Here is a 14,466-nt window from a genome sequence, read left to right as displayed (position 1 = left end):
GACCATCCTAGAAAATCTGATTGCTGATGTCAAACAGAACCAATGCTTCTAAATACCCAATGGGGGTTCAAACCCACCCTCTCCACCATCAACAATGACATGACCACAACTCTACCTTCACAGGACTTTGATGTGGGACTGTATCTGTAACCTTCAGCACATTCACATTCGAAGTCCCCTGGGGTGTTCTTGCACACAGCTGTGCCACAAATGCTTGGCTTCACAGAGCATTCATCCACATCTATAAATGAAACCAATATATTAAAAGGCATTTTTCCCATACCAAGCTAGCAAAGAACCCTTGATCTGTGTTTCCTGGATCTGGTTTAATATATGAAATAAGATAACAGAGTGGCCTGACAGTAACAAAATATTAAATCTGTCATCATATTTTACTTCACTAAATATTATATCTTTATGCAAGCGCAGAGAATTTGATTGATGTTTGCAATGTGTAGTTATGTAAATGAAAGACAGGGCTTTAGTTATTGTCTTATCTACCAGGCTACACTATGAAAATAAATGGGATAAAGGATTTACTTTAATCATTTAAAAAAAAAACACATATTTTAAGTTGATTTTTAGAGAGAGAGGGAGAAGATAAAGAGAGAAACATCAATGTGAGAGCAAAACATCGGCTGTTTCCTGCATGCCCCCTACTGGGGATTGAGCCTGCAATCCAGGCATGTGCCCTGACCAGGAATCAAACAAGCAACCTTTAATTGAATGGGATGGAACCCAACCAACTGAGCCACACCAGCAGGGCCACCATATTATTCATATGTATTTCTAAATACATGTTTCTGAAGTATGGTCTTAAAAGTAGATATATACACTGTGTAGTATCTCAAATATAAAAAACAAATGTGAGATGGCTCATCAGTCTTATGTTTTTCCCTTGGAAAAATAATAAACTACATACCATTATTGTTTCCTAAAATATTCAAGAGTGACTCAAATTTAAAGTGAGATTGAATAAGGTCTCAAAGTATTTATAAAGCTGCAGTTAATCCAGTACAAATTTTAATGCTACATTAATATTCCTGAAATTTCAGATGTGTTGATTACATTTCATAGTAAAGTAGGAGACAAAGTATTGATTGCAATTAGTTATTAGAAAAGAACCTGTAAAAACAAAGAAAAAATGATATAATAATTCAATGGAGATCTAATTATAAGTGAACTTTTCTATTTGTTCTTTCTGAAGGCAAGTTTAGAATGAAAAATATACTTTCTACTCTAAAAAGTTGGGAGTTGCCCTAGCTGGTTTGGCTCAGTGGATAAAGCATCGGCCTGTGGACTGAAGGGTCCCAGGTTCAATTCCAATTAAGGGCACATGCCCGGGTTGTGGGCTCGATCCCAGGGGCGGGGGGGGGGGGGGGGGGGGAGGGTGGACATGCAGAAGGCAGATGATCAATGGTTCTCTCTCATCATTGATGTTTCTCTCTCTCTCCCTCTCCCTTTCTCTCTGAAATAAATAAAACTATTAAAAAATAATAATAAAAAAAAAAAGCTGGGGGAGGGTGTGGGTAAGGGGAAGAGATCAACCAAAGGACTTGTGTGCATATGGGCCTAGCCAATGGCCATGGACAACAGGGGGGTAGGGGCATATGTAGGGAGGGCTTTGGGGTGGGAATGGGGGGATAAGGACAATTATGTGAGAACATAATCAATAAAATAAATTAAAAAAAATAAAAAATAAAAATCTGGGGGTTTAACTTTTCCATAAACTAATAGCCAACATTTCAGACATTATTCTATTTTAAAAGACATGCATACTGGTCAGCATTGCTCAATGGTTAGAGCATTGGCCTGTGAACCAGAGGGTCACAGGTACATTTCTGGCCAAGAGCATGTACCTGGGTTGCAGGTCTGGTCCCTCCCCCCCTACTCTCCCACCCCCATTAAGGCACATATGGGAGTTAAGCAATGTTTCTCTCCCCTCTCTTACTCTTCCACTCTCTCTAACAATCAGGGGGGGAAAATCTTCACTTCTAAGGTGAGGATAAAAAAAATAATAATAATAAAATGACATGCACAAAAATAATAACCAATCCCTGTGGTAAGGAATTTCCCTGTATCTTGACTCTGTGTCAGTATCCTGGATGTGATAAGTACTATATTTTTGTAAAATGTTACAATTAGGGAAAACTGGGCAAAGGGTTCATGGGATCTCTTTTTATTGTTTCTTTTAACAGCATGTGAATCTATATTACTTCAAATTAAAATATTTAATATTTTTAAAAGAAAGTAAAAACACATGCCTAAATTATTTGGTCTGAGAAATATTGCAAGGAATTATTTAAATCATATGAGTTCAGGTTATAGCTCATTGATTTTATGACTCTACACTGACATCTAATGACTGATGAAAAGTTTTATTCTTGAATTTTTTAAGACATTTCCTGGCAACTTGATCCAAGCATATCCACATGTTGACAAAGGCCTTATTGTAATAGTTGTATACACATTCTCCTCAGAGTTCTGTACTCTTTTAATTAGATATCATGGATAAAAAGCTATGCAAATGAAGTACACAAGACCATATGTTCTGGTCTTTTTTATGTGTACTTCTTGTAGTAATTTACATGCACATGAGTACTTTTTTGTGGTAATTTACATGCACATGTATAACTTCAGTATATAAGGATTAAATACCTTTTAATTAAAAATATGTCACAGTCTACGGCCATACCACCCTGAACGCGCCCGATCTCATCTAAAAATATGTCACAAATTCTTTAGAAGAACAGACTAAGTTTTTTAATGTAGTAGTATGAATGGGTACTATTTGTTTATGGCATGCATATGGTATCTTACATTATGATGGTTTTCTATAACTGATGTTCTAATGATATTAGTATTCTAAATGTTTAACCTCAAATAGACTTTCATATAGGCAAACAAGAAAGATATATGATTAAAAACTAGACATATGTTTAGAAGAAATTGTTAGTTCATATACTTCACTTTAGTCATCGAACTGCACTTTAAATAATATTATGGTAAACTATAATCCACCGAACACTACAGTGCTTTGAGGGGCAGACCTTTCCTTGACTATGAATTCAATTTGGTATATTCATCAAAGCAGATATGAATGGAGAAAACTTATGTGCTCTTAGATGTAGAATAAAAAAAGAAAGTCAGTTCTTCACTTTCCCCAAATTTCCAACAGGAAATGAGGTGCAAGATGAAGAGTTTATACTAGAAATTAGAGAGATATTTTTACAAGGAAACATAAAATACAACAAAAAAGTTACTATAATAAAGATTGCATTAGATTTTTTCCTATAGTTGTTTATCTCATTGGAATAAAGGAAGTAATATAGTGTCTGAAAAATATAGCATAAACAATTTTGCAAGCACTGTAGTGTACAAGGAATTGCATGAAATTTCACTTTATCACCATATAATAAAATTGTTTTATTTTTTTAATCCTCATTTGAAGATATGTTTTATTTGAGAGGAAGAAAGAGAGAGAAAGAGAGAGAGAGAGAGACAGAGAGACAGAGAGAGAGAGAGAGAGAGCGCATGCAACAAGGATCAATTGTTTCTCATACATGCCCTGATAGGAGATCAAACCTGAAATCGTTCTATGTACAGGACAATGCTCCAACCAACTGAACCACCTTACCAGGGTATAATAAATTATTTTTAAAATGTGATCCCGCCGAAACCGGTTTGGCTAAGTGGTAGAGCGTCGGTCTGCGGACTGAAAGGTCCCAGGTTCGATTCTGGTCAAGGGCATGTACCTTGGTTGCGGGCACATCCCCGGTAGGGGGTGTGCAAGAGGCAGCGGGTCAATGTTTCTCTCTCATCGACGTTTCTAGCTCTCTATCCCTCTCTCCTCCTCTCTATAAAAAATCAATAAAAAATATATTAAAAAAATAAAATAAATAAAATGTGATCCCGTGTGTGCACACACACATATGCAATAATAAAATATTCTATAAATATAAAATACAATAAATGTCCTATATAAATTAAAAGGCAGTCCCATAATATCAGAAGGCTTCAAAGTGCATAGTAATGTATATTTACTATAACAGCTTATAACCAGAGAGTTTTCCAAGAATTTCCTGGGGAAATTTCTCTAATTGAATTTTGCTCTCACATGGTAAATATCTTCTATTCTACCTTCTTGTTCTTACCTTTGCAGCTCTTTTTATTCGAAAGTAGAACAAAACCACTTTTACAAGAACATTGGTAACTTCCAGGTGTGTTATCACAAATCTGACTGCAACCTCCATTTATGTTTGAGGGATTTTTGCATTCATTTATATCTAAAAACCAGAAAATAAATTATTTTTAAAGTGATAAATCTTTCAGAAAATTTCTCAGGGGGTTGATCCAGATAAGGCAAATGGGTGCTTTACACATACCGTATTGACACTTCTCTCCTTGCCAACCCGGTTTACACGTGCAAGTGAATGAAGCCAGGCCATCTTTGCAGCTCAGATATCCATCTTCATTGCATGGCAGAGGGTTGCACTGGTCTGGAATGGCTAAAGGAAGTAGACATCTAGTTAATGTTTACCACATGTAATAGTTAGTAAAATGATATACTTTTTGATAGAAATCTGGGCATGAAGCCTATAATAAACAACAAAAAATTATAAATCCTTCTTTCAAATAATACTCTTTCATAAAATAGTGAGTTCATAAGAAAAACTTTTTATTTTGCAAAAGGAAACTACTATTTACAAATATATACAGTATTTTATTACTGTAATTTAGATATTTTTTCATATATTGTATATTACCATACTTGACCATTAAAACAGTTCCATGAGATATACAGAACACATAAAACTACTCTCAATATTAATAGAAAATAAAATTGGGGACTTCCAAATTGGGCTAAAATGGAGTAACAGAGACCAGATTTATCCTCCTGCCTTAAATAAATAGAACTGTGGTCCAAATACATGAAATAATGGTTTTCAGGCATTTAAAAAAAGGTAGCACAGTACTGTGATCCTTAGGGGAAAGAATTTTCTTCATAAAATGTCTTTATCTCCATCTTAAATGGCATTCCCATTTGTTTCTTTAGTCATTTGTGGTTTCTCTCTCCTCAAGGGACATTGCAGGGTCCCTAGGTTCCTACACATTTCTACGCCTGCTTATCCAGCCTTCCTAGTCAACTCTGTGAGTTCCCTCTGTACTTCACAAACAGTCCCCTCTGCTTAGGTTAGATAGAGGAAATTTCTGTTTCTTGCAAAGAAAAACGTTTTAAACCTAGCTGAAACTTAATTACCACATTTTGTAAATGTCCTCATAATTTCATCAAGTAGTTTTTTTAAATAGTAATAAATTAGGAATTAAAATAGAAAGACCAATCAGAAATTGTTATCAAATTACTTTCCTGTCCATTAATAAATTTAAAAAGAGATAAAGTGGGAATTAAATATATGTGTTCAAATAGTTTTATAATTATGTAATTATAACTAACTTTATATTAGAGAAAATGCAAGTAAATATCTAGATATTGCCAATGCTGCATATAAAATATTCACTGGACAAATATTCCAATCTTGCATTTTCAACTTCTTGCAATTTCACCTTTTTCTCTCTGACTCTCAGGAAACTGGTAAATCAGAGACAGATAATGTACCAGAATTATCACTAGACTCTATGTGAACATCAGAGGGAGAGGGCTAATTTGAGACCATAACATTTTCAACATTTATGTTATTGATGCGAATAGTTAGAAGAATAACTTGGCTCAATTTCTATCTATTAATCAACTGTCACATTAGGTCATACTACATCATTATGCAAAGACAGTCAAAATAAAGCTGTTGGGAATAAAATTCTGAAATCTATGACCTAAAGCTTAGTAAACAAGGCAGACAGTTCAAAAATTCATTTTTAATAAAGCAGTAGCATTTACATAGACAAGCATAACTTCAAATGCATTTTGAGCAAACTTCCTTGCTGGGCATAACCTTCAAGGGTTCATTTGTTGATTTTTAAACATATTTACAAGGGTGTACTTTTTGAGGGTTTTTGTTTGTTTGTTTTCTTTTAATTGATTGTAGAGGTAATTTACCAGTGACACAGCTCCTTAAGTCAGTGTAAGCATTAGTTGACTGACGGACAGCAGCGAATAATCCAGCTCGGAAGGAGCCAAGACAACCTAAAAATACAAACAAATGTAATATTTTTAGAGTGGGCATACTCACATAATCTGAAATTATGTAGAGGCACAATATTTATATTCCTGTGGACTTACAGATTCAGCATTCAAAGCAAGACTGCAAAAATACAGATTCGTGAAAAGTATATACCTATAAAAACCTAAGTGACCATTCTACTGTTTGACCAGTAGCTATGATGTGCTATGACCACCAGGCATGGAAACATGGAACAGACTGATGAATCTCAGAAAAAAGGTTAGGAGCAGGGAGGGTGGGAAGAGATTAACCAGAGATCTTATATGCATACTAGAAGCCTGGTACATGGATTTGTGCATTGGTGGGGTCCCTTGGCCTGGCCTGCAGGGATCGGGCTGAAACCAGAAGTCTAATCTCCAGAGGGGTCCTAGATTGTGAGAAGGCACAGGCCAGGCCGAGGGACCCTACCAGTGCACAAATCCGTGCACCAGGCCTCTAGTAGGTTTAAGAAAGCTTCTCTTTGGAAAAGAACCTTAACACCAGAAGTGAAAACGTTCTTGGATTTGCAAAGAGATTTATTGTCACACACAAACAATCTATAACTCTATAGCAAAGACCTATACAGTTATCCTCAAATCTGTAGATCACAGCCTGATTTAAAAAGTGTCTGTAATTAAGTCAATAGAATTAGTTGGTGTTTCTGGTTACTGTAAACAACTTCCAATTCTTCCTATGTTGCATAGAGACTATCATAATAATATCTGCAAAATGCCTCAGTAGTACAAAGCAAAGCATGTTTACTGCATTCATTTTGTTCCTCACTACAACTCTGTGAAATTACATATGGCAATCTGGCAGAAATAACAGCTGAAAAAAATAGAGATAAAATACTTACAGTCTTTAAAGTAACTAGGGGTCACTTAGTGCCAACATGTTTTTTAATAGCAGTATATCACTTCATTGTGCAGATAGTCATCAACTTACTAAAAAAGGTGGATTTGATTATCTTTTGCTGAGAAACAAACCCAAAAATTGGTAGCTGAAAATAATTATTTTACCTTAGTCATGAATTTGTGGGTCAAATATTTAGAAAGTGTTGGGTTGGGTGGTTTGTCTGTGCTGCACATACTGGAGGATCCACCTCCAAGACAGCTTTTCATTCACACGTCTCACAGCTCAGGCTCCTTGGCATCGCTCTCTCCATACGGCTTATCATGCTGCAGGGCTGCTCCAGGCGGCGGAGTTTCTCTTAGCCGGCTGGTTCTAACATGGCACTTCTTTCCGGGTAGCTAGCGTCCAAGGGGAAAAGGTGGAAGTTGCCAGGCCAACTAGGAGGCATGTTGTCCCTTCCACCATTCTACTGATCAAGGCAGCCCCAGGTTCCACACAGATTCAAGGGGGAGAGGTGGCAAGCATGGACTCCAGGTAGTGAATGGGAAGTGGCAAGAGTGTATTGCAGAAGAGTATATGTGATGGGAGATATTTCTGCAGCCATTTATGGAAGGTACAATGTATATCAGATTGACTTAAAGGCTCCAATTGAAGTCAATGTGTACATTAGTATCTCACTGCAGCTGTGACAAATTACCCTAATCTTAGTGCTCAAATCAACGTAAGTTTATTCTCTTACAGCTATAGGAACCAGAAGTCTAAAATTACAGTCTTCAACAGGGCTGTATCCCTTCTGGAGACTTCAAGGGAGAATCTATTCCCTTGCCTTTTTCAGATCCTAGAAGCCACCTGCGTTCTTTGGCTTGTAGGCCTATCCTCACATCACTATAAACTTTTGCTTCATTGTTACATAACCTACTCCCTACTCAGATATCGTGCCTCCCTTGTATAATAAAGGACACTAACAATTACACTGGGCCCATGCAGGTAAGCCAGAGTAATGTCACTATCTCAGGATCCTCAATTTAATTTTCAAAGTCCACTTTGCCATTATAAGGTGACATTTACAGGTTCTAAGAATTAGGACATGAACCATTTGGAGAACATCATTATTCAGCCTACAGTGATAGGCTGGAATACTTCCCCACATAAATAACACCTTACAACATAATGGTCTTTCTGCAGGCCAAATGAGACCTAAGGAGTTTTAGGATTATTCTTTCTCCAGATTCATTTGTCCCTCCTTCTCAATCACCCAGTCCGAGAATTAACTACTTAGATATTGCCTTAGGATTCCTCCTTTGTGAGAGAGCCACTTTTTGCATCACTGAGCAGTAAATAACAGCCAAAATTTGAGAGACCTTAGGTTAGAGGTCCATGTGAAATGTTTCATATGGTGAGTAGGACTCTAGGCTTGATGACAGAGTAGACTTAACCCATAATGCACTTTATATACAAGTCTATATTCATATGTGTGATAATGTTTTTATGGAAATCTGCAATGGAAATTACAGTATTGAGAGCCAGCTGCGTGTCTACTCTAAAGCAGTATAATATAGAGCTCTCACCTTCCACTTCTCTTTCTCATTGCACACCAGGAATAGGGGAACTCAGAGAGAATGAGTAGAAAGTTGAGAGTTAGAGAAAGACTATCCCAGTTTTTGTAACTTAAAGCAGAAGTTCTTGTAAGAAATGGGATTAGAAACAGAAATTTGTTCCCTGACTTGTTTAACTCAGTGGATAGAGCATCGGCCTGGGGACTGAAGGGGCCCAGGTTCGATTCCCTTCAAGGGCATGTACCTTGGTTGTGGGCACATCCCCGGTGGGAGGTGTGCAGGAGGCAGCTAATCGATGTTTCTCTCTCATCAATGTTTCTAACTCTCTATCCCTCTCCCTTCTTCTCTGTAAAAAAATCAATAAAAAATACATTTTTAAAAATACATATTGTATATATGATATATATATTTTTAAAAAAAAACATTATTCCTTTATTATACTGATCTGAAAAAGATGTAGTAGTTATGCTCAAAATGCTTACTGGGCCCATTTGGCAGAGCCAAGCAACTGGAACGTGATTCAGCACTCACGCACAGTGAGACACACCGGGACATGATCAAGAGACGTTTCACTGCCATGAGACAAGGCCGGGGAGGGGTTCTAAAACAGCAGGATGGTCCTACAGGGCAAGGAGCTCATCCCACCGTGGTGTGAGGAATGGCTCATCTGGTGAGAACCACATGTGGGAATAGTTCAGCCGCCACTAAAAACCCCAGAAGGGTTTTTGTTTTGTATTATTTTATAGATATATACTTTTCTTTTGTAAAAGTAAATGCAACATGTAAACATTCAGGATTGATCCCAGTCTTCTGGAGCCAGCTTTTCTGGGGTCAAGGAGGAAACGTTTGACTCACAGGCGTTCATCTTCCACTGGAATGACTAGAGCCCTCAGTCAGTTCACCCGACTACAGAATAGCATAGGACTGCTCTCAGGAACACAAGTAGGCTCTCTTGCCTCTCATTGCCATGCCTTAACATGGCTCCTCCTTATCCCCCTACTTTCAAGCAGGTCCTTAGTAATAAACAAAACACCAGAAAAAAAAAAACAAGTTATTATCTCTGGACTCTTAGATAAGAGTCTCCCTCGGCTTAGACTGAGAACCTATGCCCTACAGATGTCATTCTGACTAGATTGTATGAAGGGGGTGGGTGCGGGAGACAAAATGGCTAACACAAAATTGGGAGCCACCAGTCCCCATCTGCAGCTACAGCCTAAGATGCCTGCAGGTGTGGTCAGTGTGACATGTGCAGAGGAGAGATGCAGAGGAGTGGGGTGGGAGGGAGGGTGTCCTGGGGAAAGGCGTCTGCCTGTTCGCCTTCACTTCTTGGCCTTGCCCTGGGCAGCCACAGCCTCCATGGCTTTGCACATGGTCTCTTCATCCACCAGGAACTACATCGGCTTGATGGGCTTCAAGTTCTTGTCCAATTCATAGACAGGGGGAATTCCAGTGGGCAGGGTCAGCTCCATGATAGCCTCTTCAGAAAGACCTTCCAGATGTTTGACAATGCCCCGAAGGCTGTTGCCATGGGCTGCAGTCAGTACCCGTTTCCCCTCCTTACTCTGGGGCACGATTTCTTCATTCCAAAAGGGCAGAGCTCTGGCAATAGTATCCTTCAGACTCTCACAGGAGGGTAGCTGTGAGGTCTGCATACCTTCGACCCTTACTGACGTTGGCTGTAGAAGGGGTGGTCAGGCTCCATCGGTGGGGGTGGGATGTCATAAAAGCGCCTCCAGATCTTTACCTGGGCCTCGCCATGCTTAGCAGCAGTTTCTGCTTTGTTAAGCTCAGTCAGACCCCCATAGTGCCGCTCACTGAGACACCAAGTCCTCACTACAGGCAGCCACATTTTGTCAATGGCATCCAGCACCGTCCAGAGGGTCCGAATTGCTCTCTTCTGCACCGAGGTGAAGCAGATGTCAAACTCATAGCCGGCATCCGTGTGGCCAAGAACCATGGCTCTGGCGTGGGAATGGAGGAGATTCCTTAGCAACACAACTTCGTCCTGAGCGACACATCTCCGAGCCCCTCCAGTGAATCCTGAGTCCGGAGGACTGATTTATATTTTTCTAGGAATGTATCCATTTTATCCAGTTTCTAAATATATTTTGGGTTAGCAATTTGTAATATTTTATTTTATGATGATTTTTATTTTATGATTATAAATCTCATCTATATTAGGAGTTTTCATTATTTCCCACGTTTATCCTCCACTTGGTTTTGGTGTTCCCTCTTTCTTTTCCCTTGATTATTCTTACAAGAGGTCAGTCTAACTTATATTTTTCAAAGAAGATATATTGTTTTTGTTAATCTCTTTTATTTTCCATTTAACTTATTTCTATCATTATTTTTATTATTTCCTTATTTCTTGTTACTCAGGGTTTACTTTCACATGGTAATTAAAGAACAATTCTAAATTTTTCTACATAACTTGAATAAAAGAACAGCGATGTTGCATATAGGATATAATCTTCCTCCCAAGGCAAATGAAATTGTATTAGATGAAATATTCAAGTAAAGGACTAGACTTGATCATATCTAATCCCATTCATTTCTAGAATTATGTGAATAAAATCCTTTGAACTTACCTAAATATTTTGGATAAAAATAGTCCTAGAAAGAAAGAAAAATAAATAAGTTATCTTAGAAAGTTAAATTTCATGATAGAGTTAAAACAATTTTAAAATGTGTTTTTACTTTAATGACGCAAATATATGGGGGAAGGAGGGGCAGGGCGGATAAATCGTGAAGGGAAAATTTTAAAATACATATCTTTTTAAATATGCAAATAAGTTACATACAATTGTCATTTCCATAAGATTTTTTTCTATAGCAAAATATACTAGGAGTAGAAAACTAATAATGTTAAGCTAATAAGATGCTTAGTCTTAAGGCAATATTGATCTATTAAGTTATGCTTCAAAAATTTCTAATCTGAAAACAGGTTCTATTAAAGCTTTCAAATGTAATCATATATGTCCCCTTTTTGTAAATTCTTTGTTTTTCCCATAGAGATTAGATAACCATTTGACACATTTCATGCCATGCTGATTGCACAAACCAGATCCAATGATGAATAACACTGACATCATCTGAAATGAAGTGGACATTTATCTTTCAGCATCAGGGGTACAAGTAATACCTTACTTATTAATGGGGAATGTCTGTAAATCAGTAATTTGGACTATATTTCTTAGTCCAAATGTTAAAAATGATTTCTAATGTTAAAGTTCTCAGGCTGGTTCACAAAAGACTTCTTAAGCCATAATATATCTAATGTTATTAGAAGCATAAGAACACCCCATGAGAAACCAGAGTTTCTACACAAAAACGTAATGAAGTGCAAAATATAACTTCATCTAGCACAGAATCAAAAGTCTTCAACTGTTTCTTTCTCTCACATATAAACCTACACAACACACTACTAGTTTATAAGGATAGGACCTCCCATCAAGTATTTCAGAAGGCTGTGTCTTCTACAGAACAGAAGCCAGGAGGATAAGCAACAATGAATGGGTTCAAAAGGAGATTATGTAATGACTGAAAAGAATATATTAGGGTGATAGGGAAGTAAACAGTAGGGTAGAGATTGGGAATGTGAATTAGGATATTAGGGACATGGACAGCGAGTGGATGGGGCAGAATGGAAGTGAGAAGCAGTAACAAATGTTTTTCTTCCCTTTTATTTCTCCCATTTCTTCTTTTGTCTGCCATATCTTTCTCTTTTGCCAATGAGAAAAATGAGTGGAGGAGAGAAAAAACATTCATGAGTTCCCTTCCCCACTATCTTCCCTTTACTCCATTATGGTCTTTGGCCTCACTCCCAATTTGTTACTCAAATACTAACATAATCAAGTATTTATGTATGAGTGATACAATATGATATCTCAATTGCACAACTGCACAATTGCTATGCACAATTGCTTTAAAATGCTCCAGTAAACAAAACAAAATTAGAGTGGGCATAATAGAAAAAGGGCAACACAAGTATGGTGGATTACTGTTCATTGTTGAAATGGAGGGAGGATATATTGGGATATATTATATTTTTCTCTGTACTTCAGTATATATTTCAAATTTCTATAAAATTAAATGTGTGTGTGTATCTATTGGATATTTCCTAAAAAGTAAGTATAGTCTATATATTGTGTGGGATAAAATATTTTCCTCCTGCCAAATGCTTATCCATAAAAGCAACAGAATTGAGAGAAACATTTTGCTTCAATCCCAGAAAGTATTAAAAATGAATCTTTAGCCGAAGCCGGTTTGGCTCAGTGGTAGAGCGTCAGCCTGCGGACTGAAAGGTCTCAGGTTCGATTCCGGTCAAGGGCATGTACATTGGTTGCGGGCACATCCCGGTAGGAGGTGTGCAAGAGGCAGCTGGTCGATGTTTCTCTCTCATCGACGTTTCTAGCTCTCTATCTCTCTCCCTTCCTCTCTGTAAAAAATCAATAAAATATTTTTAAAATAAATAAATAAATAAATAAATAAAAATGAATCTTTAGGTACCTTGGAAAAAATTCCTTTTGAACCTATAAAGGTAGGCGGAGGTAAAAGACTTAAAGAGAACACAAATTATTACTGTCTTGGACAAGTTCTCCAACTGTAGAGATGATTCTTCCTCATTATCTCATGGTCCTCAGAGCCATGGGAGAGGTAAAAGAGGGTCTTCGTATATATGTTCTTCCTCATTTCCTTTTGGTTATGTAGTTCATCTCAGAAAAGAAAATATCTGAGGTAACCGTGAAGGTTATCAAACTTGAATTCTTAGAGCACTATTTATACTGCTACCTGCAAGATATTTTGGAGAATATCCTCACCTGGAAAATAAGAGGACTAAAAATAAGGTCGTATTTCTGCATATTTAGGGATGTTTATGATTAGATTTTTGTAAACTAACTTGGAAAAATTAATACACTAAGATGTAAATTCTAACCCTAGGCATGACTGATGATATAAAATGGCTTAGGAACGTTCTCAAGGATTTATGGAATAAATTAAAATATTCTCAGGAAACACAGTGCTGAGTGAATTTTTCAGTGAGGATTCACTGACTACCTATTGTATACCAAGCTCTAGATTAAAGGCTGGTTAAAAATGCCAGTGGAGAGATTTAATTAAGTATAATAATAGCAATGCAATCACATCTTGTACCCACATGTCTGTACATGTGCGCATATACACATGCACAGACATTATATTTAAGATGTCTTCCCTCCCTACCCCATATTACTAAGTTATGGTTGGAAGAAAGTATTTACAAAGCATGAGGTTGATACTATTTGCTGGTAGTATTTAAACCATCAATAATTAAATTATAATATATACTGGTTACAGCACATTGCTTTTGGCAATAGTTTCTTCTTGACTAGTCAACCTTCTTTTAAGGTATCTCCTTCTGAAATACTTCAGTAGTTACAAGTGAAATGTGATCTATACACAATCATTTAATGTTACAAAGGAGCACAGAGGAACAGACTCAAGCTGGAACTGTTCTGTCTATAATTGTATGACCAACTGTGCTAACATTAATTTTCATGAGCTCTTACCGTTTCAGGGTAATTTTCAAAGATCTCCCTGGCTTCTTCTTTATTGCACAGTTCTTCGATGCACTCTCTTTCAAGATTACCCGGTTTGACTTCTTCAAAATGAGAATTTGCTCTGCGTTTTCTAACCAGAACTTGTGAAGCATGTTGCTTTGACAAAACTGAAAAAAAAAAAAAAAAAAAAAAAAAAAAAAGTTTATATAAAGAAATATTTCATTTCTCCACCTAAATGTATTATTTTTTAAATAATCCTATCTAATAAAAGAATATGCAAATTAACCATCACTCTGCTACAACCAACAGTCAATCAAGAGCAACTATGCAAATTAACCCCAACCAAGATGGCTATGGCCA

General features: G+C 37.1%; 1 protein-coding gene and 1 pseudogene across 1 annotated transcript in view; both read right to left on the bottom strand.

Moving 5' to 3' along the window:
* The window catches only part of PROS1 (protein S), a 76,568-nt gene that overhangs the window by 37,099 nt on the left and 25,003 nt on the right, over positions 1 to 14,466 (bottom strand). The window contains exons 2-7 of the mRNA XM_036445123.2: positions 14,116 to 14,273; positions 11,155 to 11,179; positions 6,056 to 6,142; positions 4,386 to 4,508; positions 4,155 to 4,286; positions 116 to 241 (exon numbers count right to left, since the gene is read on the bottom strand). Of these exons, the coding sequence (XP_036301016.2) occupies positions 116 to 241; positions 4,155 to 4,286; positions 4,386 to 4,508; positions 6,056 to 6,142; positions 11,155 to 11,179; positions 14,116 to 14,273 (651 nt within the window). The remainder of the gene's footprint in view (positions 1 to 115; positions 242 to 4,154; positions 4,287 to 4,385; positions 4,509 to 6,055; positions 6,143 to 11,154; positions 11,180 to 14,115; positions 14,274 to 14,466) is intronic.
* On the bottom strand, positions 9,326 to 10,612 carry LOC118724683 (annotated as a pseudogene).

This window comes from Pipistrellus kuhlii, unplaced genomic scaffold (assembly GCF_014108245.1).
Source record: "Pipistrellus kuhlii isolate mPipKuh1 unplaced genomic scaffold, mPipKuh1.p scaffold_m20_p_2, whole genome shotgun sequence".
NCBI classification, from domain to species: Eukaryota; Metazoa; Chordata; class Mammalia; order Chiroptera; family Vespertilionidae; genus Pipistrellus; species Pipistrellus kuhlii.
This window is presented reverse-complemented; position numbering and strand designations above follow the sequence as displayed.